This window comes from Gymnoscopelus microlampas, assembly GCF_963454915.1.
Source record: "Gymnoscopelus microlampas genome assembly, chromosome: 21".
In the NCBI taxonomy this organism is placed as follows: domain Eukaryota; kingdom Metazoa; phylum Chordata; class Actinopteri; order Myctophiformes; family Myctophidae; genus Gymnoscopelus; species Gymnoscopelus microlampas.
In genome coordinates, this window is record NC_139958.1 from 24627377 (window position 1) to 24652438 (window position 25062).

The following is a 25062-nucleotide window of genomic DNA, read 5'->3' on the forward strand; positions in this document are numbered from 1 at the left end:
ATTCTTTGGATCATGATGCAACGTATAGGCCCTGTTTGTGTCCGATTAGATTTTCTACCATAGTGCGTCTTCTTCAAAACAGTTTTTGCTACTACTTGTACAGATTTTGTCCAAAACTCGAATCGGTACACATTATCTCTGGGGTCATAAGATCAAGATCCCATTCCAAGTGGCTATGACCCAAATTTCGGGCTCTGGGTAGGCAACCCATGTGTTCCGAGGAGCACACTTTTCCAAGTTCATTCATCCATTCATTCATAGCCTACAGTTGATAGATTGTATATATTTATTCAATCATTCACTCATTGTTGATAGGTTAAATAGATCATGCATACAGTATGGGCTACTTGTTGACTGTGCATGCTGTATATTAAAATACTCATTGTTGATACTGTACATAATCCATCCATATTCATTGGCGATACACTGTATCTGTTTAATTCATATTTTCATTGTTGATATATTAATTCATACAGTATATATTCACTGTTCATAGAGTGCACAGATATACTGCACAGTATACATTCATTCAGAGACCCATTGCAGATTATTAGCTGCAGAACCTAAGATTAATTATCTAAGCGTAGCTATTCTATTTTTTACTCTTAACTGTATAGGCCTACAGAACCTCTCTTGTGTTTCATTATTATTGCTGTTGCTATGACAGCAGAATTTCCCTCCGGGGATTAATACAGCTTTAGATTATTTTATACATGTACTGTATGTGTCCACTAGAGGGGGTAAAAACTCACAGCCAACTTTGGCTTTAAACACTAAGGTGACAAGCCACATGACTCAATTCTATGCAGTTCTTTTTTCTTTGCATTTGTGTGATTTATTTTAGACAGGTCAGTGTGAGGGAGGAAACCAAGGGCAGAGAGGAGAGACGGGGGTCGGATTTGAACCCTGGTCCCTGCGCTCACGTGGAGCATTACGGTATATCTGGCTGAGCCACCGGGCACCCCAACTATGTACTCTTCTAGGTTGCCTTGTTGACTTTGATAATGACGATTATGGGGATTTAGTATTCATTTTGACCAGCTGAAAAGGTTTGCAGATGTTAAGTACTGCTGTTTAAAGTAAATGCCATGAAGCATGTCCTGAGGCAAGTGTCATAAACTCTTTGTTTTACTGCCGTATACGTGTATAATGTCACGGCAGACCAGGCAGACGGCAAGCCTTTAAAAACAGATGTTCACTTCATAGCTAAACAAAATACAATTTATTGTAAAACAAAACAAAAAACTGAAGTACAAGCAGTTTCATTTTCATGATTGAAATATTTCAACAAAGTGATTTTCCATTTGTGTTTCTCACGCAGCAAAGTTGTTTGGATTAAAGGGTTTGAACAGAAGTCTTGCCAAAAAGCACAACCTATTTGGAAGAATATTCTTCCTGTTCCATTGTTGTTGCAATCAACAAACATAAACATCTCATGCTTTTCTGCGTGATGTTCCGCGTGACACGAAAACATGTTTCTCATCAAAAAAACATGAATATTTGATTTATACCTCGTTGTATGATGGTGTCATGCACCAAAAATAACGAGCGATAAGCTCACAACACGTTGTTGCAATGAGATGCGTTGTGAGCTTGTAGATCTACTATTTTTAGTATGCGAAACCATCATACAACAGAATATAAAAACAGCTCATGCCATTCAATTACATTTAGCTCCACTTTAGTTCATTTACAAACTGAAGTGACACACTTTACCCAGTATATTTTATATAATACCATGATGATCATCACCATGTTCCCCATCCTCTCTATAAGGCAGCCAAAGCACCAATGCAGTCTGCCATATTGTAACATGATGACTGCCTTACCCTATTGGTAATTGGCAAATTACCAATTAAGCCTTATTGAATACTTAAGCTGTTCGAAAATAGCCGATCTACAAGCTCACAACGTGTCAAATCGCAACGCATTGTGAGCTTGCACATCTGCTGTTTTCGAAAGACTTTTGAAAGATTTGGACAAAATTTTAACACTTCTGAAATGGGACATTCTGCATAATAAGTACTTTTACTTTTGGTAGTTTAAGTATATTTTGATGCCAATCAATGTTGTACTTTCACTTAAGTAGAATTTGAACACCACATTGTGGTATTGTGACTTTAAGCAAAAAAAAAGAATCAGAGCACTTCCCCCACCACTGCTCATTCTCCTCCTCAGTCCTGCGTCCGGTGATACAGATAGCTGTCCTCTGCTCCTTCCTCCTCGTACCCTCCCCCGGCTCCTCCTCTTCTCTCCTCGGGGCAGTGGATGCCCAGGCTCCTCTGGAGCTTCTCCTCCTGGACACGGAGCTCCATGGAATCCACCAGGTCGTAGATGTTCTCCAGAGACCACATGGGCGACGGGAACCAGGCCTTGACGTCGCCGTCCTTCCCCACCACCAGCATGCTGAAGTAATCCTTGCTGATCTTCAGCTGTTCCCTGAGGTTGTTGACCACGTCGCGGGACAGGGGCTCCAGCTGCGTCTGGCTACGCCCTGCATGCAGAGCGGAGGAGAGTTTGGGGGGAAAAGATTAGAAAGGACTCATGCCATAACAAATAGTTTTAAATAGTGGAACGAAATTCTAATCATTCAAATAATTAAATAATAACTTGATGCCAGGGGTGAACATGCAAATTCCACACAGAGTAGGCCCTTTCGCCAAACCCACCTCAGGTATGGGCGCTGATGGTTTTTGTCGCATTCCTAAGCCAATAATTTGATGACCGGCAGTGGTTCCGGTAGGAGACACAAAGAGTCTCCGTTGTGTCTTCTACCGGAACCGCTGCCTGCCGGTCGGTCCGCTGGTCATTATTATCAAATTATTGGCTTAGGAATGCGTCAAAAACAAAAACACATCCATGAATTCAAGTCTCCATAGGATGACTAATCGATAGAAAGAAAGTCATGTTTTGGGTGAACTATCTATCCCTTTAATATTCGGGTTGTATAGTGTATCCAATGCAACTCACCATTGAGGGGAAACAACTCCACAGTTCCTGAGGATCCTGCTGCCGATCCAACTAGCTTTAACAAGGCAAAGTGCCGTATACCTGTAGACAGACCAATTTATTAGATCAAAAGTTGTCCTCTCCTCTGTATCCACACATACATGTCTAACTATGATCCATAAGATCAGATGCACACAATAGTAATCTAATTAGGTCTATAGGATTAATGACCTGTCTTTAGTTCCAGTGAGTAGACACTGACTGGAACTAAGGTTATATTAAAGGAATATTACAATAAAGTGCACTGTAGGTATGGTATATAACTGACCCATTGGACACTCCTGTCCACTGAGAGCAGAAAGCTGCTGCTGGTAGGAGTAATCATCTTCAGAAGGAGTGGAGATTAGCAGCAGTCTCCTCTTAGACACGAACCTATAGACACAAACATCTGTGTAACAATCAACCACATTTTGAAGACTTCTATGAACTATTAACAAGACTGGGTCCATTAACGGCGTGGCTTCATGGGGAACTCTGATGCCAGTCATCTATGACGTATCTTACGGTATGACATAATGATTCCATATTTGGGCAAGGTGTTTCAGCACGTTTCGACCACCGTTCACTTCCTTATAGACGGCTTCGCTCTGAGAGTCTAGCCAATAACATCATCCACGCCAAAGATGTGGGCAATGCGAGCCCCTTACTTCCATTAAAAAAGAAAAGTTACATTTTATATTTCAAAAAGTATACAGTAGAGATATGTAAACAAAGATTTGTGGGATTCTATGATAACTTAGTAGTGGTGTGCAAAAGACATTTTTTCTATGATAACTTAGTAGTGGTGTGCAAAAGACCACATGAACGCTAGCGTTCATGTGGTTAAAGTTAGACAATTATAACTAAGGGGAACTCCTGGAAATTGGCAGCACCATTATACCGGCTATCATTGTTAACAGCAGCATACAATGAGGTGTGATATATACTGTAATATATACCTAAGCAGTGAATTCTCAGCACCAGGCTGTTGCTCGGTTTTGGAGCAGGATGGAGGAGTCATCTTCTCTTTCTCCTTTTCTGGCCGCCGTGATTGAAAGTTGTCAATGTATTCCAACAGAGCGATGGGTGATGGGGGCGCCTCAAACACTCTCTGGAGGACGGAGACAGTTAACGGTTTACAATTCAGACATCTAGCAGATCCAGAGTGATCAAGATCGGAGTAAATAGCATAAACCCTACGCCAGTTTAGGTAAAAGGGTACACACAAAACGCCACAAACACCAGAGGTAGGCCTAGTGCAGCGCAAACAGTTTACTGAAGGACCAGCAGAGTTATACAAGAAGCACTTGCACCTGGACATCCAGGTGAAACCCATATGGGTAACCAGAGTCCCCCCAGGGCTCAATACTAGTGTCTTTTCTGTTTTGTGTTATCGCGGGGAAAGCTTTCGCTGAAAAATAGCCGATCTCTAAGCTCACAACGCGTCGCGAGCTTGTCGATCTCCTATTTTCTGTGAATGCCTTACCCACATTAAGGATGCTGGGGTTGAAGTGGTTTAAGTAAAGACACACATGTTACCATGACAACCACATCCCCAATCACATTCCTGGCGCTATATCAAATGAACGAGTATCATCCATGAAACCATTTACTTTGCTCTGATCAATGTAACTATAGCATATCAGGTAAACATGCCATTTAAATAACATACATACTGTAGCATGTGTGCACATGCACAAGTAACCATCTGCATACTGTGCATAGTATAATCTATCAAAATAGGCAACAAGGAATGAGCAGTGCTAGGGGGTGAGGTACTAGAGCCTGAATTTGAGTTTTCAGACTGCAGCACAACATGGGGAGTGAGTCTGTGGTCCTGACTGAGGGGGGAGTTCATTCCACAGTTTGGGAGCCAGGAGGGAGAAGAGTCTAGACAGGTTTGCCAGGGTGTTTGGGAAGCTGACCTATGGTAAGTGTGCGGGAAGGGGTGCTCACTGCTCACGCCCTGAGGTTAAGGGGTGTCATGCCCTTGATCGCCTTGAACTTCAGGTCATCACCTGTTTTGAACAGGATGCGGTGAAGGGAATGCACAAGGGGGGTGACATGAAACTGCAGGGAAGTTGAAGACCAGGTGTGCTGCAACATTCTGGAGCAGTTGTAGGGGTTTGAGTGAGCATGATTCTGGTTAATAGACACTACAGTATGTTGGATCTAGAACTAGAAGGTAATTTATATGAATTGTCTGTATATCTGTCTGGAATTTTACTGTGTAACAGTGTTGCTATTTATTTCTTCTCATCATCCCAACATCTATTATTTATGGTGGTGAATAATCTATTTCCCCCCTTTCTGTTAGTAAGGAGAAAATGGCATCAAAACTAGTCAGACAACCCGCCAATCAGAGGCCTCCTTACATTGGGTTTGATGTCATAGTCTGTGACAGTCATGGAGAAGAGGTCAGACGAGGACAGTCCAAGCTCTGATCTCAACAGGGAGATCAGGTCTGCATCAGTAGGCAGTTTTGGAAGGCCACTTAGAGGTGGTTCAGAGTCTGGAACACACAGTCACATCCACACACACGTTTTAATGGGTACACACCAAAAACCTGAGCCATAATGTAACATTGAGAGTGTAAAAATATCCCCTTATAGGGCCTTGAAATCAATTTTATGCTTATCATTCAGAAATCTATTTGTTTGAGAACCGCTGACTTACAAACATACAAATGAAAACACACACACTTTCATACCATGCTGGTAGTGCTGCAGGGTGAGGGTTGCACCATGGCCTCCACCCACAATGGTTGCCATGGTGATCTTCCTGGTGGCAAAGTCACAATGTCGCTTCTCATTCTCCTCTTTCTGCTGAATGTACAGGGTTGCATGAGTGCTGGGCGTTGAGATCACCTGTTAAGGGTTACAGCAAACTCAGTGGAATCAGCAATGATGACAAACACAGACACACATCCATAAACACATGCACAAACTTAACCCATTCAATCCGGGAACGCATCTCTGTCCTTTTAGATTTCTTTGGCTATTCAAAAATAGCAAATTTACAAGCTCAATGCGCGGCACCACTATGAGTTTGTAGATCAGCATTTTGTTTTTTAAATCTTGAACATTTGTGAAAATCTTTTAATATATATATTTTTAAAGCGGACATTTGTAATCTCAAATCTTTGCTTTTGGGGGTCCCTCCATGGAACTAAATATTTTGAGATGGGGGTCCGCGGCCAAACACATGTAATTTTGGGGGTCCTTGACATGAAAAAGTCTGAGAACCACTGATATAGCAACATACGTTTGTAGTATATATATTCAAAAATATGCACAAATTTTCATGGTTTTTCCAAAATAGCAGATCTACAAGTTCTTGGCGCGGCACTCGGTGCCGCTCTATGAGCTTGTATATCTGCTATTTTTGAATAGCCAAAGAAATCTAAAATGACAGAGATACGCTCCCGGATCATGTAGAAATGGTAATCACACACTTCTAATATTTATACATGCTATCATGGACCGAGAGGAGGTTGTACTGGTACAAACGCACATATTCAAAATACAAGCTCTAGTCTGTGTTTACCATCAGTCTCCTCGTCCCCATCAAACTCCGCACAAACTCCTTGAAAGCGGCTCTATCCTTCTCAGCGGCCTCTCTGTTGGACTTCTTTCCTCGTCCTTTCCCCTTCTTCCCTTTCTTTCCTTTCCCCTTTTTCTTAGAGCCGCTTTTCTCCGGCGAGTCGTCCTTCTTTTTGTCGCGCTCCTCTGTTCTACGGTCGCCGCTTTTCACACCATCTTGTCTCTGTCCTCCTTCCACATGGGAGTCGTATCTGCAGAAAAGGTGTCATATATAAAGTGGCATACTGTATATACTGTACATCACTGGTTCTCAAAGTGGGGTCCAGGGACTCCCAGGGGTCCTAGGTTCCAGGGGGTCCCCTGCTAAATTATTGATATTTCCATTCACTTCCATCTATTATAAAATTAAAGTTAAATATGAAATAAATGAGAAAACAAATTCCTTGAGGTTCTTTCTTGGCCTACTGGCAGTTCACACAATAAATGTGCTGCTGATCGAGCCCCCCCCCCCACACACACACACACACACACACACACACACACACACACACACACACACACACACACACACACACACACACACACACACACACACACACACACACACACACACAGACATCTCCTACAGAGCCATGCCATAAAAATGTTATCAAATGAGGGTCCATGGTCTAGTCACTAGTGCATATCGAACTGGGGTTCCTTGAAATTAAAAAATCACACCCTGTGTGAAGGAAGCGGTGCCTTTGATGAGTTTATTTAATTGGGTTATATATGAACTAAAGAAACAATGTTATATCCCTGTAAATGTATTCCAAAAATGTGTTTTACTAAACTCTGCGTCCTGGTGGCTGCACACTGCGCGTGCCGTGCTCAAACATACGGGGTCATGCTGAGGTCGTGCTCAAACATACACACAGACAAAGTCAAATGTAGAGCGGTTGGCACCGCTAAAAAGATCGAGAACCAGTGCTGTACGGAGTTGACATGGGATCAGAGGGCATGATGTACAATTAGAAAAACAGAGGTACAGTAGATTATGGACATGAAGTGAAAGTGTTGCAGAACTTCCCCAGTTTATCTAAATAATATATTTCAACAAAACGCGCGGTTAAAAATATGAAAACCCAGCACCTGTTGGTCTTCACTTCCTCATTCCTCCTGGTGACGCCCTCCGGAGATCTGTGTGACGTTTCCTTTTGGACGCTGCTTAAGGCCTTCCCCTCTGTGGTCCCTACAGTAGGCGGCTTACGGATGACAAACCTCGAGCGTCCACGCAAAATGTCCTGGACCTTGTTCTTCAGAACCACTTTTTTGTCCACAAGCGGTCTCCTGTGCAACACAGAAGTCACGTTCCCTTGCCTCTGAGAGCTAAGTCCCGTTTTCTTCTTCACGGTTCTCTTTTTCACCACAATCCTCTTCTTGGCAACCTTACACCTGATGAAATGAAACGTCAGTAGACAGTTAGACACTTCTTAAGAGCAGCGGTGTAAAAAGTACTCAATTGTTTTTTTACAGTACAAAAGTATTGCTATCAAAATTAACTTAAAGTATTATGTAGAATGTCCCTTTTCACAAGTTTTCAAATGTATAAACTGTATAAAACTCTTTTGAAAATAGCAGATCTACAAGTTCACAATGCGTCGCATCGCAACGCATTGTGAGCTTGTAGATCGGCTATTTTCAGATGGCCGAAATGTATTTAGGGCTGAAGTGGATAATGTATCTTTTGTAATAATAATCAAGTAACTAGTAACTACAAATTTTCAAATAATTGTAGTGGAGTAAAAGTATAATATTTGCCTCTGAGATGTAGTGGAGTAAAAGTGCTGCAAATTGGAAATACTCCAGTAGAGTAAACATACCTCAAAATTGTACTTAAGTAAAGTAATGTACTTACACCACTGCTTAAGAGTAAAGTATGTAGATAAAATTACAAAATAATGTGTTGACAATACTTTAAAGGGGAGCCTTTTCGTGTCAACTTCTCCAGCTTCCTCATGGGGAACAGGTCAATGACTTCCAGAACCGCTTCGACCCGGACTGGGTAAGGGAACCGCTCACTGATCCGCAGGTTCTTCTTCAGAACCAACATGGAAAATGCCTGCTCCTGGTTGGATTGAAGAAAAAGAGCCAAAAGACAATGAACATAACACGGAACACACACACGCACACGCACACACACACACACACACACACACACACACACACACACACACACACACACACACACACACACACACACACACACACACACACAAGCATCCAGACTATTTTGACACAGACAGTCTCATTCTAATCATCAATTTTTTAAACTCTAGGTCTGGACACCAAGCGGGGTCGCGGGAAGGTGATGGTGGGTTTGCAAATAGCCTGTGAATGCATTTTCTTTAGGTTTTTGGCAACAGATATAGGCTATACTGTATGCTTCCATTTACAAATGTGTACAGAAACACTTTTCCATAGCTTTTAAACTATGTGAAAGTATTTTTTTTGGGGGGGGGGGGGTTCTGTCTTTATTGATAGGAACAGTAGACTGACAGGAAATGGGGAGAGAGATGGGGGGGGGGGGGGGGGTGACACGCAGCAAAGGTCGTCGGGATCGGGAGTTGAACCTGCAACACGCTCTCAGGCCTAGGTGCCCAGACAGTTATGCCTTTAAACTATGTTAATAAGATAAAATATCAGCAGGAATCGCAGCGTTGTAAAAATCATTTCGAAAACATTTTTGTTTTCAAGGCTACCAATATATGCTTTAGTTTTTAAATATGCTTCATTTGAACTTACCTGGTTGGTGAGCTCAAGGTAGTGAAGTAGTTTGCTAACAGTGTCAGGGTCTAGACTCTCTACTATGGCTTCCCCTTCAAAAGTGGTCTTCTGGATCCGGCCTTCCATCATGGCGTTCTGAATGATGGTGACGATGTAGGTGTCTCTCTCTGCCAGACGGCAGTTCAGGCCCTCCTATTGTATGGAGGGGTGGATAGAAAGAGAAGTGGAAAAAAGAGGAAAAGGAAAAGGAAAGAACAGAGAGAAACAAGGGGGAGAGTTAATCGAACAAGAATAAAAATCTAATCAGTCGGTGACTGACGATAATGTTGTTAAACCATTATGCATCTCTATCATGGTTCATAAATCAGTGTACAACACCTGAACTGTATCTGTTCCAACTCCATGGTTGACAAATCTTAATATCCCATACCCAGCCTTTATTTACCCTAGGTAAAGGGAGTTCTAAAAAGGACTGAGTGGGTGATGACTTTTATCAGCCCTATAGGGCTGATATAGCAGTAGTTGGCCAATCAGCCCAAGCTAAAAAGCCACCACACATTTACCTCTCACTGTGAGTGGCCTCACTGCTGAAGGAACTGAACAATATCAAACATGTCAAAACAGTTGCTGGTGATCAAATGCTATTTTCTTGTCTTTGTTACTAAATAAGGCTATGGGTATAAAAACAAATGAGTACCCCGGGCATTTGTTGCAGCCCTTGGTAACCAATGTCGGACAATAATGAATGCCCCAGGTGATAATCCATATATACACTACCTGTTCCATGTCTTCCAGCTGCTTCTCCATCATACGGAGGTAGTTGTCACTATGGGATGGAGCTGTGATCACCCACAATCGTTTCTTACCTGAGGAGTACAGGGTGGTAATTATTCCATAATTCTTTATCTTAGATAGCTGTATACAGTACATATACATACATGTATACAATACATACATACATACATGTATACATACATACATACATGTATACATACATACGTACATACATACATACATACATACATACATACATACATACATACATACATACATACATACATACATACATACATACATACATACATACATACATACATACATACATACATACATACATACATACATACATACATACATACATACATACTCTATGCACACAGTAAAATCATCAGTGTTGTAATTTAACTTTAACTAACAATTGTCCCAAATGTGGACAATGAAAAAACCTTTTAAAAAAATAAATCATTATGGATAGTTAATTACCAGCGAAGTTAGCCAGGAAATCAAGCTCTGGCGCCAGGTTTGATGATGGGTCCTCTCTCCCCCTGTTTTCTTCTGGTTCCCTGTTTTCCTCTGGTTCCCTATCCTCATCCAGCCCTAGCCCCCGACCCAGCCCCTCCAGGTCCGAATAGTCTCCCCAGTCCCTTACATTGGGGTCGAAATGATCCTTGGGCTCAATGGGCTGGCTTTGTCTTTTCCCTGTCCGCGCTGCAAGCAAGGTTGAGAAGTTGCAGCCCCACAGAAGGACAAGCAGCAGCAGCAACCATTTGGAATGATACAAAATAGACATTGTCTTCAACCTGCTAGTTTTGTTGATTAGCCGGTTCGATCAGCTAGAATCAAGTCACAAATAATCCTTTAGCTGTACACATTTGTGTACTTCTATATCACCATCAATAAAAAGATAGGATCTTGTTCTTAGTAGGTCATAGGTTTTGGTATTGCATCTGAGGCAGTGTTGTCCTGGCTTCTAAAACTTTTAACCTACTTTCCCAATCCTTATTGTAGACTCAAAAAGGGACAGAGAAAAAGTTCTAGGACCTGATATTCCTCCTTTGCTGCCAGAACTCCCAGATGAAAACAAAAAATAAACTAAACAAAAAACAGTACAGTTTCAAGTCAAAAGTGTCTTGACATCTGGAGAATTTAAAATCCTTAAAAAACAGCTCAAATGCTGGAGTGCATTCCACAGGGAAGAGAAGGGAGCACCAAACACAGCTGGGCTGTAGCACTGCTGCCTGTTCTCTCTACCAGAGAGACTGAGACTTGAAGGAGACTTTGCAAAGTCCTCTGTTGCACACGAGCATGCACACACACACACACACACACACACACACACACACACACACACACACACACACACACACACACACACACACACACACACACACACACACACACACACACACACACACACACACACACACACACACACACACACACACACACACACACACACACACACACACACACCCCTGGTTCACATTATAGCCAAGCGTTGTTAACAGGAAACTCCTGGAATTTTCTTTAACTTCAAAGCATTTTCTTTCTGAAGAATCTCCCTCTCACTCACTCTCTCACTCTCTCTGTGTGGCGCTGCTAATACACACACACACACACACACACACACACACACACACACACACACACGTGCGCGCACACGCATGCATGCACACACACGCACTTATGTACGCACACACTGCAGATTCACATGTCTCATAGCTGACACATACAGTAGCATACAAGTCTCTAAAACGCACATGCATGCACACAACCACACGCGAAAGCAAACACACATTGAACTTGATAGCTTCATTTGACCGCTTTAATGTCAACATCAGTTGACTCGAGGTTTTACTTCTGCTGCAGGTCAACACAATAATATTCATTGTGGGGGCCTTGCACAAAAGACCCCAATATGTGGAATCAAGTTTGACAGTTCAATTAAAACATGATGTGGCTCAGAGTTATGCAATGCACCCTAATAACCTTTTACAACAGCTGGTCTAGTTTACTCAAGGGGATAACATGTAATAAGATCCAGCAAGAGACAAATGTTTTTCTTTGCTTCCCTTCAGATTTCTGCAAGTGATATTATTGGCTGAAATCAGAAAATGCCTTAGTTAAGCTTGATTTATACACGTCATAATTGATTTGTACTTCGGCGGTGCGCCAGTGTCATGCACTGAAAATAGCTTCTCTACAAGTTCAAACGCGTTGCAGGCTTCTTTTGTGTAAACATTTGGAGGCTGCTTCTCTGGGTAAACTGATTCTGTAACATGTACTGTAGACCTGAGAAAATCCATAAACGTTTGCTTACAGTCTTTACATCCCCTCTGATTAAGGGTACCGTTAATTAGGTTACCCCACATTAAACCTATTTTGGGCATGTTGTTATAAGCCAAACAAATAGCCGATCTACGAGCTCACAGCGTGCGGCAGTACAACTCGCTGTGAACTTGTAGATCGTGTAGCTCTAGACCTCTGCAGATGCGATACAATGCTCGGTCATCCTCTTGCATCCTCGAACAGCTCTTATCTGTTTGTTGATGACACTGTCGATGTTTATTACTCCTTTTCTGATGCACGTACTGGACAGAACATAACTAAACACTAACAGTGCACGCGGTGCAGCATGCAACCTCTTGTCAGCTCGTCAAACACAATATAACAACGGTGAAACCATGTATCAATAAAGGCATATTAATAACGCCGGTATTACAGTACGTAATATCGGACCAAAAGTACAGAGATGGCAAATAACCAATGAGCCTGAATGAGGTGTGCCAATTTCTTTTTAACTCCAAAAATAGCAAACAACATATGCACAGAAATATGTGTTAATATATATTTTTCAATGGTTTAGGGTTTCATTCCCCTTTAAATCTAAATAATTCACTGATCTGACCGTAACAGCAGTTTTATTTCTCAATGAAACCTTCACACAGCAGATATTGTTTTCAGGCCTTGTTGTGACTATCAAAAACATTGCACAATGCAGCATTAACTTGATGATCTTAATAACAAATACTGTCTACGTACAGTATTGAACAGAACCACTGACTGTTGGTCATGCTCATTTCATGACTAGAAATGTATTTTATATAAAGATGCACTCTCGAATGTTTCATGTCCTACCCAGGATTCAAACCCAAGTCCACTGCACAAGTGCTGAAATTGTTACCACTGAGCTAATAGACCTTCAACTTCTTACTCATGGGATAAATTATATTTTGTACAGAAGATTAAGAATCTGCACACCAGTATTGCTGCTCCCAAATGCAATTTTACTTGGTAACGTTTCGAGTCACCATGGCTCTTCCACTTCCTCAGACCTTCACACAAAGTGAAGACAGTCATTTTTAAACAGTGTCACATCTTAATCACCAATCACCACACCTGTGAGGCTGTGACCAACCACAATAAAAAAGAGAAAGAAAAGCCAAGAAAAATAAAACAAAGTGTCTTTAGGGTAAAAAGCTGAAATGAGTTAGGCGTAGCAACAAAACATTCCTCTGTCAGACTCAGAGGCTGATAAGTAGAAACAGATGAACCAACATCAACACTGTCTGTCTGTCTGTCTGTCTGTGTGTGTACACACACACACACACACACACACACACACACACACACACACACACACACACACACACACACACACACACACACACACACACACACACACACACACACACACACACACAGAGAGAGAGAGAGAGAGAGAGAGAGAGAGAGAGAGTGCGTGCGTGCGTGCGTGTGCAAATACAGTGGATGACAGATAATAATAGGATAAACAACATAGGCTAATGATGACAACAAAGCCCCTCTGCGTCTGTAGGTCAGGTGAAACACTTGCATATCATGACCACGAGGAGGCAGTAAAGGCATTGATCACTGTTCGTATTTTTAGACTTTGCTGCCACCTGCAGACAGAATCTGATGTTTCATAAATTGAAGGTAATGCATGTAAGATCAGTCAGAGTAGGCTTAGGCTACATCAGTGGTTCTCAAACTTTTCAGGCCGCGACCCCCCAAAAATCATATTTAAACTGCGGACCCCCCCCCACCCTGACAAGCACTTGGAATTGTAGGAATTGAGGCATTATGGTACATTTTGTTAGGCTCGTTCCACTGATAAATATTGTGAAAATAGCTGATCTACAAGCTCACAATCAGCTATTTTGAAAATGGTTGCCTCTGTCTTATATCATTTGTCAATTTGGCCAATGTTTGACCAGTTTTTATTGTATAGTTTGTTGACTATTTTTGATGTTGATAGTCTTTTCTATCTTGAGGTACCACTGGGCTACATGACAGTGTTGTGTTAAGATGCATTTGCTTGGGAAGTCACTCACCTTAAATTTTCCTAATTCATGACAGTGTAGATGTGCATTTTCTTGGGAAGTTCTCCTCAGCTTTTGAAAAAAAGTATGGGATGTATTGTCTACTGACAGACCAAACGCTTCTTCTACGAATGGAAGCGTTTGAAAATTCTAAGTCAACAAACAGTCTGTCTCGAGAGACTAATATGAACGTCTACACAACCATTGGGTGCCACTTGCATATCCGGTCTACAGAGGATGCGGAAACAAAATAATGACAGGATATTGCAATATAGGCGGGCCCATGGGCGGGCCAGATAGCATTGACTGCGGAAAGACTGGTGACGCCAGGTGCCACTCACACTCTGACGCCTTTATGACGTCACACTTTACCACGCCCCACCCGGAAATTCACTTCGTTTTGACAGAAGCAGCAGCAACAGAGCACCATGGTTCCTCCAGTCGCAGTGTCGCCTCTTATCAAGGTAAAACAGCAACAACATGCGTTATATGACGGCATTAAGTCTCCTTTAATTCCTTATTTGCTGTAAACTGTAAGAGACTTGACCTTTTACATCGTGCATTTGCTTTGCAAATCAGCTGGCAACCTGCTAGCAGTCATGCTAACGGTTGTTAGCATAGTCTGCATGGATGACATTGACAGTTCGAACAGAGGAATCGCTCCCAGTAGTTCATCTATCAAAGTATTTACATTTCAACATGTCGTCTTTTAACATGATGCATCGGAATGTTGTCATTGTGATTATAGACTCATAGAACCATGTTACCGAACACCTGGTTACTTATACACAAGGTCACTGCAGTTAGAGAGTTGGAATTTTGCCAATAAGCTCACAGTGCATCACGATGAGACCTGTTGTTCTGAGCTTGTAGATCTGCTATTTTTCGGCGAGGGATGGATAAGCATAAATCAGTGAATATCTGTGCTCATGACAGTTTATAGAAGGTCAAGATGTTTCAATTGATCATTTTAGCAAATATGGAGTAGATCGAGCCCAATGTACTGTCCACTTTTCCTTAGTGCCCACTCTTCTTATAACCATTTTAAATAGCCCTGTTCAGATTCCAATTAGTCTACCCCCCACTCACCTTGATCTAAACACTTCTGCCTTGTTTTGAGCTACTGTATAATGTCAAGCTTGTCACTTTTATGAGAGATAAATTAAAAAGCTCAGAAAATATATGTTCTAGACTTACAGTAGCTATCATGATGTGTTATTGTTAACACTGGCTAATCAGGCTGAATCTTTTATTTCAGACGGCCAGATGGTCGGCCTTGTTCCTTGGCATGTTGTATGGCAAACAGAGGTTTGGTAAGTATGTGTTAAATGCATGAATCGGCGTGTCTGTTAGGGATGGGAGATATTGACACAATAACATTTCTCAATTTTGGTCCAAATACTACTACTCATAAATAATTAATGTGCTGAGTTTTGGAGGATGACTGTTCAGGAGATATTGACACCAGAAAATGATGTGAAATTATCATTAGCAATGTGCATCCTTTCCTAGTATGGACATGATTCAGAACAGCAGGTGCGCCTAAAAACAATTCTGCAGTTGGTGTTGTACATGCAGTGTAATCATGCACATTGAATTCAAGCGTGTGTTTAACACTTCAAATGACTGTCGTGCAGAGTACCTGAAGCCCATTGCTGCAGAGGAGAGGGAGATTGAAGAGGCAGAGAAGAAGGCCCGAGAGGAGCAGGAGCGAATCTACAAACAGCTGTCTGAAGGTAACACCCCCCCCCCCCCTATCTTTCTCTATTACATATTATTTAATTGCTTATATTAGTGCAGTGGTTTTCAACCTGTGGGTCGGGACCCCTAGGAAGGTCCCTGTGGGGGTCCCCAGATGACAGTGAAGTGACAATTTAAGGACTACCTTTAAAAAAAAAAAAAAGACCATTACTGCATCAAAAGTAATCGACAAACTATAGGCTACTATAAAAACCTGTCAAACATTGGTCAAATAACAGGGGCAAAAAGATCTACAAGCTCACAATGTCTCACAACGCAAGGTGTTGTGAGCTTGTAGATCTGCTATTTTCACAATATTTATCTGTGGAACAGAGTCAAACTAAATGTAATGCCTCAACTTCTACAGTTTTAGTGCTTGTCAGGGTGAGGGGTCTCCAGTTCAAATTTGATTATTTTGGGGAGTCGCAGCCTGAAAAGGTTGAGAAACACTGTATTAGTGGGCAACACACTGACAGAATTGTATCTCTTTCTCTCCTCTGCAGCAAATTCCGACACCATCCTGAAGTAAATGCCTATGGACCTGGTATAATAATGTTCTGTCAATAAAATGACCAAGTTATTTTTCATTTATTGGAGTCTCCTCTTTTCTTTATTTGATTCTCAATCTCAGGGGATGGGAAGTTGCAGTAATGTAATACTTAAGTGTTCGTTTATTGGTGTGTGCCAATGTGAGTGTGTAAATGTGAGTATACTGTATTTTGGGTCTAGCACTCTGAGAAAACCCCTCTTTTTCTTATTTAGTAATACTTTACAGTTTACACCCTAGACCCTGTTGATCAACAGCACGCCCCTAATTCTGTAGTGGCTCCTTCTCTCCTAAAGACTTAAGCATATACTGTAGATCTTCTGTTTTCCGTGCACAGCGGCACGCAACTAAGTATAACTAAGGCTTTAATCTCTGCAAAGGAGGGAATATCTTGGGAAATATTTAGCTATTTACTGGCAGACATTATGTGTTTGTGTGTTTTTACATGTCCAGTGTAAGATGAGCCCAGAGGAAAAGCGTGGTGGTAATCCTGCCCTATTTTAGCAGCAGCAATCCCAGGATTGAGGTCAGGGCCCAGTGGCAGAAAGTGCAGTGTGGACAATACTGTATGTGTATTGTACAATACACCCGTCAATTTGATCACTACTCTGTCTTAAGTGGTTGTTTTATCAATTTGCTGTTGTGTTTTTTTTTTGTGTGTTTTTTTTAAATATGTGTGTATATTAGAGGTGTTACAGTTAATCAAATTGATCTATTGAACAATTATACAAAATATTTTAATGTAATACATTTTTTTAAATGGCCAAAAATAACAGATCTACAAACTCATGTGTCAAATTCACAATGCAAAGCATAGTGAGCTTTTGGATCTGTTATTTTGGCAATTTTCAAAATCAATTTGATTTTCTTTACACGTTGATTCGTTTATATAAAAATATGCCCAAAACGTGCTTATCGATTATGTAATTAATCGAAAAGCATTAAGCAGCCCTACTTGCATATCACTATCTTTTTCTTGTCAATGCATGCTTGATAGAAAAAGGAATACATAGATTATACTATACAGGTCAAGTATTTCATTTGGTTCTACAGAAAGCAAATATATTGACATTTTTACAAAAGATGTATGTTTGGGGAAATCTTTAGTTTTCTGCCCCCACCATTTAGATATATGTATGTATGTATATGGGTAGACTGAATACTGTAAATCTATGACACTTAATAACCTTGGTGCTGAGATATGGCTATTGTATAAGCCGCTTTGCTCACAGGTGAGTCACCAGCGACCTAGGCAAGTTCAACAGGCATGTCCAGTGAGGCCACAGACAACAATGCATTCGTATTAAACAATGGCCCTTTGACTCGTTAAGGCTAAGGAACTGAACAGGAAACCTAACTCTTAAGATTATCATTAACAATAGGGGTGCATGTATGTAAGGGGGGAAAAAAGATTCATCACAATTTAAACTAAAGTATACAGTCAATGAGATCTTAGTTCAGAAAGTATCATAAAAATACATTTGCTTTATTGGGTAATAATTATACAGAGGACATAGAGGTGAGCTTTATGATACAGTATATTATGTGCCTTTACAATAATCAGCAGCATAAAGGGTAAGATGTATTCCCCAATACATTGTATCAATACAACTGAATGGTTGAGAGCCCATCCATGAAAATTGGAATTAAGAACATTTTCTGACAAATACATGTTTCTTAGTATGGGCTTATGTTTCATCTACGACAACAAAAACAATTCAAGACTTATCACACTGAGTTAAATTATCTATTTGTAATCTAGAAAGATATTTTTGATATATTTACAGTGACATTTCGACAGTAGGGAATAGGGATTAATTCAGCTGTTCCTCAAAAGTCTGTGGTGGCCAGCGAAAATCTCTATTTGTCTTCAATGTTGTCATGTTTTGTGAGAGAAATAAGCAACCAGGTCTAGGAAAACAAGACCAAAAGAAGCAACTATAGGCCACATGAGCACTTCAAGCTATTTGAAAATAGACGATCTACAAGGGGGTCCGGGGACCCCCGCGGTCTGGGACCCCCAGTCCCAGCACCTGTGTGTTGGAGCGCCTCAGCGCGGCCGCAGAGTTCATGTGCAACCTCTTCCAGAGAGAGATAGACACTAGAAACTCTGCTGGAGACACAAAACGTAAATGTACTTGAGTACTGTACTTAAGTACAGATTCTGAGGATGTGTACTTTACTTGAGTATTTTTTTTAATACTTTGATACTTATTACTCTTTCTTGAGTACATTTCCAAGACAAATATTTCACTTTCCCTCAAGTACATTTCTAGGAAGGCTGTAAAGTACTGACTACTTTTAGGTTGGCTGTTTTTTTTCCTTCCCTACAATTGTACTTTTACTCCACTACAATTCTTGGAACACTTTAGTTACTAGTTACTTTGATCTACTTCAAGCTCACAATGTCACAATGGGTTGCGATGCGACGCATTGTGAGCTTGTAGATCTGCTATTTTCAAAAGATTTTTATAGAAAAAAAATATACAGCTTTTTAAATTGTTGATGTGGAAGGACCTGCCATTATACTGTTCAAATAACTATATGTGAAATCATAAGAATACACAAGTAGTCCCAGGTAGAGCGTGTTCATGCTTAAAATGGGACATTATAACAGATATACATAATAGGTGTTTCTGTTGTAATTCATATTGCCTGGAATAGGGTTAAATATCTGTTGGCAAATGCCTATGGTGAGATATACGGTATGTATAAAAGTTCTGGGTCATAATAGTTGGTGGCAGCCTGGTGCAGTTACAAACATGACCTACTAGAATACACGCACAAAAGCATCTCCGCCCTGTCTGCTACTTGTGGCTTATGGACATGGTTATGGTCCTCAGGTAATGTTCCGAGGCATGGAGGCTCCTGTCTCCTGTTCTTGGTTCAGTTGGCCCTCATGGGTGAAGTCCCTCAAGGACCAACTATTGTCTTGTTTGGTGTTTGTAGGAAATGAACAAATGAATATCCGGGGTGCTCCCTCAGTTCATCACCATGATGATGACATGCATATTCAGCTTTCATTACAATTTAACAGCATTTGCTATCTTGCCTTGGAGGTGAGACTAACTGGTTGGCCGTGGTGGTCGTTACATTCTGAGGTTAGTCCATCACCTGCCTAGTGCACAGCTTAGTTTTTGGTCTTCTAGCACACTGTGCATGTCGAGGAGCCTCCACCCGGACCGGCTATTTAGAGACAAAGAATACATCAAGTCAATGCAGTTGTATTTCATAGACCATTTTGTAATGCAGAGTAATTGGTTAGTTCACAATGTCTACTTGAATGCTTTTCTGAAAGCATACTCCAAGGATAACCCTATTGCCAGGCTAAAATGATTCCGTTGAACGATTATTATAATGCAGGAATTATCTGACTGAATATCCCTCGAGGTGTTGTGTCACCACAAGCAGCAAACAGTGGTGGAATCACGACAAGCAAATGACAACCCTCAAATATATTACCATAGTGCAAAAGATACGATTTGTTAAAATCCTGACATCATTTCCCATGATAATCCACAACCCTGGCTGTGAGCTCAGTGAGTTGAGAACTACTTTTTACCGATTATTGGGTATTTGGAGGCATATTCTCCCGTTCTAGCGGTCCACTGCTTCCTGTTATTCAGAAGACCATCATACATGGGTTGGATTTGTGGATGGAAGCGAGCAAACTCCTAAACAAAAGAGTGAAGGATGACATTTAGATTGTGTACAGTATTGTCATGTCTTTACACAAACCTAAAGCGGCTGCCAAAATCAGTTTGAATGAGAGCTCGTGGATGCCTTTTTGTTTCAGTGAAAATGATTTTAAGCTTATATCTTTAGCTTGAAAGAAAACCTGTGGGTTGTATTTTCAGTTGAAATTAGATAAAGAATGCACCCACAAGGTGCAGGTCACCGGTTTGTAAGACTAGAACAAATAATGTCAAGACTGCAGACTCCTCTGTAACTGATCATTGGTCATCAACATGTTTTGGCCTGTTTCAAAGAAACCCTCCTAAAATCTGTTTCATGAAAAATTGTTGTGCAGTTCATCCAAAATAAAATAAAAACATACAGCCCCTTATTATTTACCCAGAGTGGTATGTATATTATCCATCGAGAAACTAGAAGTCGTCTCTTTCCAGAAATCCTGACATCATTTCCCATGATAATCCACAACCCTGGCTGTGAGCTCAGTGAATTGAGAACTATTTTCTACCAAAGAATGCCCATCAGCTGTTTCATCTATGTACAGAAGGAAGCATGGCAGTACTCATGGAAGAGATATGTTAGCCCATCAACTGACCGGTCTTAAAAAAAACTGAGTTTAATTAATAACTGAGATCTTTACCTTGTAGACAAATGTGCAGACAAAGTCAATGAAACCACACTGCAGCTTGGGAAAATTTCCCAATTGCCCCCTGTCCAACATGGGCTGGGGGTAAAAGAAAGAAACAGATTTTTAGAATAAACATGCTTTCTCGCTGTCCTGGACCTCACTTTGAGAATCATTGCTCTAGGGGCTAGTGGACTTTGATGGTCATATCAAAAACACTGGATGTTCTATAACTCAACATCCAGGAATCATTTGTTTGCTTCAATCTATCTCACAAAGACATGCATGCACGAAGGAATGCATTGAGTACATGCTGTAGATACACACATACTGTAAATACATAAACTTACAATAGGATGCTTTCCCAGTGTTTTTATCTCCAATTCTCCCTGGACCCAGAAATCTTCTGCTTCCATCAGGGCAGCCTGCAGGGGGTGCGTGTGTGCGCACGCACGCACATGTACACACACGCACACAGAGAGAGAGAGAGAGAGGGAGAGAAAATGTATTTAGTTATTTTCCACCACTGCTCGTTATTCATTTCATTTCACTGTTTTATCATTATTGTTTACTTGTTTTCTTTTTTTTGTTTTTAACATGTAGCACTTAGAGATTTGTTTCAAATATAAAGTGCGTTACAAATAAAATGTATTATTATCATTATTATTTACTGCAAGTCTCACACTTCATTCGTTTTTAGTTTTTTTTTAGTTCAATGATTGTGTGGTCCTTGCTCGTGAACTCTTATGTGAAGGTATTAGTGCTCCTCACCTTGCTATGTACATCCCAGGGTTTGGTCGTAGCTGACATGTCACATGCCGTCATCATCATTGCCCTAGGGGAAATCAAAATAACAGATTTGTCAGTATGTGCTCTTCACTGATAACATAACTTGTAATAAATAATCATGTTCTGGAAACGGTAATGAACTGAACATTGTATTGAATGTTATGAGCTTGGCATAGTGTCTTGTAGAGACACTGCACGACTCTGCACGTTTAATGGCTAAAGACATCCACAAACCTGCGTACGTGTACGTGTACGTGTGCGTGCGCATGCGCGTGTGCATGTTACACTCACGTGACAATCTCTTTCCTTGTTTGTTCTAGGGACATATATTCTATCCACTTCTTCTCATCTGTGTAAGTGTGAGATAGGTCAACAATCTTCTGGAACATGCTTCTCTTCCTAGGTAGGAGGAAATGGATTACGATTTAAAATAATAACTACATAATAACAGTAGCTCCTGACACAAGATTCTTATATCATCACTCTGTTCACCCTGAGTTGGTATTCTGTTGTCTACCATTTCCTCATTCGCATTTCATAATAAACAAATACAACAATCCTGAACTAGTGTGTAAGCAGGGAAATGTGCAGATTAACTAGATTAACTACTGTATTATAAAAAGCCACAGATAGCAAAGAGATAAGAAAGGAGTAGAATGCAGAATAGTTACCATGGAAAAGCAAAGGGAAAGAAACAGCACCCTAAAGTCTTTGCATTGGTTCTGCGATGCTGTTTAAAAACAAATCCCAGTTTCCACCCAGTTTTAGCCCATTCATTGAATTCAGATGTCACCAGACGAGACGTACAATATCAATAGGCGGAGATCTCTGATCTTCTGGCTACACAAGACTATGTGAGGAAACAAAACAGTGTGGGCGAGACGAGTGTGAGGTGTGGTACTGACTTGAAATACACAGTCAGATCAGTGGAAATGATGGCAACGTCCATGAGGTGCATGACAGTTTCAATTTGCCGCTTGTTGAGGTTCTCGAAGATGTTCATCATCTATAGAGTTGAAGAGATGAAACAGAGGGGATGAAGAGAAACAGAGAGTTACAAGTAGGGTGGCTGATGGGCATGATTCATGAACTGCTGTAGGTGATTTGACAAACTGTATCCTACCCTACTCGCAAAAATGTTCATTCCTATTCCTTTTAATTTCCTGGAAAGTAACAGTTTTGCACATACAAGGTTTCCACCCGACAGATACAGTGTTGTTTTGCACAAATTTGCAGACATTCTGCATATTTTCAATATCCTCGTTGAAAGTTGAGTAGGGTGAGAAGTATGCTCACACCAGGACTAATAACACAAGTAGATTGCATGCTACAAAGCTAACAAGTCTAAATGCTCACCTCATCCTCCAGGACCCACTTGCTAATCTCAAGAGTGTGCCGCTCCAGCATGGAGGTACCATGCAGTTTAGCCAAAGCGTTCCCTGAGCTGCCGGGGTAGATAGAAACAAATGTTTAACCACAATATGAATATGATAGTCTTTTTCTGATAAAAGCATTCAAATTGGTTCCGCACAATCGTCTTAGAACAAAGTCCAGAGATAGGTTTATCTCACTTTGCCTAACATCCCGGAGCACAATGAACATAATGTTTAGATATTATAATTCTTCCTGTTTTCCTGCCATGTAACTATATAAAAGTTTAGCTTTGATATGTGATCAAGCTGCCACATGTTGCGAGCTTGTAGATCAGCTATTTTTGGTACATGACACTGCATGCAACAAAGTATATCAAGCCATTAACAAGAAAAGGTTGACTTACTTCCTCTGGTAGAGATTGGTCATTGGTCTGTGGTCTAAATCATGGCAGAAGGCTGCTGTGATCATAGCCATCACCTCCACGTCAGTGTAGTATCGCTTTAGGCACCCCGTCTGGACACGCGCACACGCGCACACACACACACACACACACACACACACACACACACACACACACATACACACACACACACACACACACACACACAATGAGAAAGAGACAGTTTCTGGACCAGGGCCCACTTAAATACTTGATCAGACTCTGTTTAACCACTTGAACCCAGCATCGATATTCTTGGCCCAAAATAGCAGATCTACACACGTTGTGAGTTTGTAGATGTGCTATTTTTTTAGAGAGATTTGGTGTAGACGGAAAAAACGTTTCAAGTACAGAGCCAACTCGGGTCCAGTTTACTAAGTCTAGAGGGTTTTAAGTGGTGACATATAGTACCTGGACTAATTGTCGTGTACTGTACGTGAAAATCATTATTGCTACTATACCGTTAAGAGTGTGAACATGGTTTGTCCCACATTGAAGCCATGGCGCCAGTCGTGGTAAGTGAGTTTCCTGTGTCCCTTCATGAGTGAGTACATGAAACGGACAAGCGGCTGGGCAGAGACAGAAGAAGGGGAAGGTCAAGTTTTTGAATGTGCTTTAAGGTTTTTTAAAAATGGGGTGTCACAAAGTGACAGAAAGACACACACATGACATCCTGTCCTGCTGGGTTGGGTGCTGGATCAAACTTCAACAGTGAAAAAACTGTAAAATCCACACGCCAGAATGCTGCTCCCATTGTGGATTTAAAAAAAAAAAAAAGTCCACAATGGGAGCAGCTTTAAGGTTTTTACAACAACGGAACAGTGCATAAAACAGCTCATCTGTTTAACTAAAAACTTAGATGTGGTGCTGGAGCTGAATAAAACAGTATGAAACAGAACAAACAGCAGCTGCACACTCAAAGCACTGTGCAGATAGCTTTAAGTTTAATGCAAGCTTTCGGTTGACCCTATTTAGGCATACAAGGACAAGTGAAAGGGTTCGTGCAGTGTCATCACTTAGCCAATAGCCAATCCAAGGCATCTGCGACCAACAATCCAGTGACTAGATACACATCAAGGGAATCGTAGTGCCAAATGTAGTGTACAACAGGGGCCATATTCAAGGGAATTGTAGTCCTAGACCTAGTGACTACAGCAGCCTTAAGGTGACTCCACCAAACAGACTACTTCAGACTACAACAGACTGCAACAGACAGGTAATGTGTTGGCAAAAGTTGGCATTTTTGCCAACAGATTTAGGTGCGGTGGAGAGCTGCCTTTAGACACAAGTGTCACAAGTTGTATTGTATTGTATTGTATTGTATTGTATCGTATTGTATCGTATTGTATCGTATTGTATCGTATTGTATCGTATTGTATGTATTACTGATGAATTGAGTACAATGGACCATAATGGAAACAACCCCCCTGGGTATT

General features: G+C 41.0%; 3 protein-coding genes across 3 annotated transcripts in view; 1 reads left to right on the forward strand and 2 right to left on the reverse strand.

The window, feature by feature from the left end:
• Positions 1-812: 812 nt before the first annotated feature.
• On the reverse strand, positions 813-11319 carry ccdc80l2 (coiled-coil domain containing 80 like 2). Its single transcript, XM_084046190.1, has 12 exons — positions 10560-11319; positions 10074-10162; positions 9315-9488; positions 8486-8637; positions 7662-7964; positions 6535-6781; positions 5699-5855; positions 5364-5500; positions 3948-4099; positions 3278-3381; positions 2971-3051; positions 813-2494 (listed from the first exon to the last, which is right to left on the reverse strand). The coding sequence occupies exons 1-12, from the start codon at positions 10864-10866 to the stop codon at positions 2175-2177; spliced, it is 2223 nt and encodes a 740-aa protein (XP_083902316.1). The 5' UTR covers positions 10867-11319; the 3' UTR covers positions 813-2174.
• A 3471-nt stretch (positions 11320-14790) lies between these two features.
• On the forward strand, positions 14791-16750 carry atp5mea (ATP synthase membrane subunit ea). The gene is made up of 4 exons (XM_084047057.1): positions 14791-14883; positions 15678-15732; positions 16057-16155; positions 16663-16750. The coding sequence occupies exons 1-4, from the start codon at positions 14848-14850 to the stop codon at positions 16686-16688; spliced, it is 216 nt and encodes a 71-aa protein (XP_083903183.1). The 5' UTR covers positions 14791-14847; the 3' UTR covers positions 16689-16750.
• Positions 16751-22663: 5913 nt separating this feature from the next.
• Positions 22664-25062, reverse strand: part of LOC311037879 (rod cGMP-specific 3',5'-cyclic phosphodiesterase subunit beta-like) — a gene marked incomplete at both ends in the record, with an annotated part of 13943 nt that continues 11544 nt past the window's right edge. The window contains 4 exons of the mRNA XM_084047171.1: positions 22664-22819; positions 23170-23257; positions 23591-23700; positions 24088-24195. Of these exons, the coding sequence (XP_083903297.1) occupies positions 22664-22819; positions 23170-23257; positions 23591-23700; positions 24088-24195 (462 nt within the window). The remainder of the gene's footprint in view (positions 22820-23169; positions 23258-23590; positions 23701-24087; positions 24196-25062) is intronic.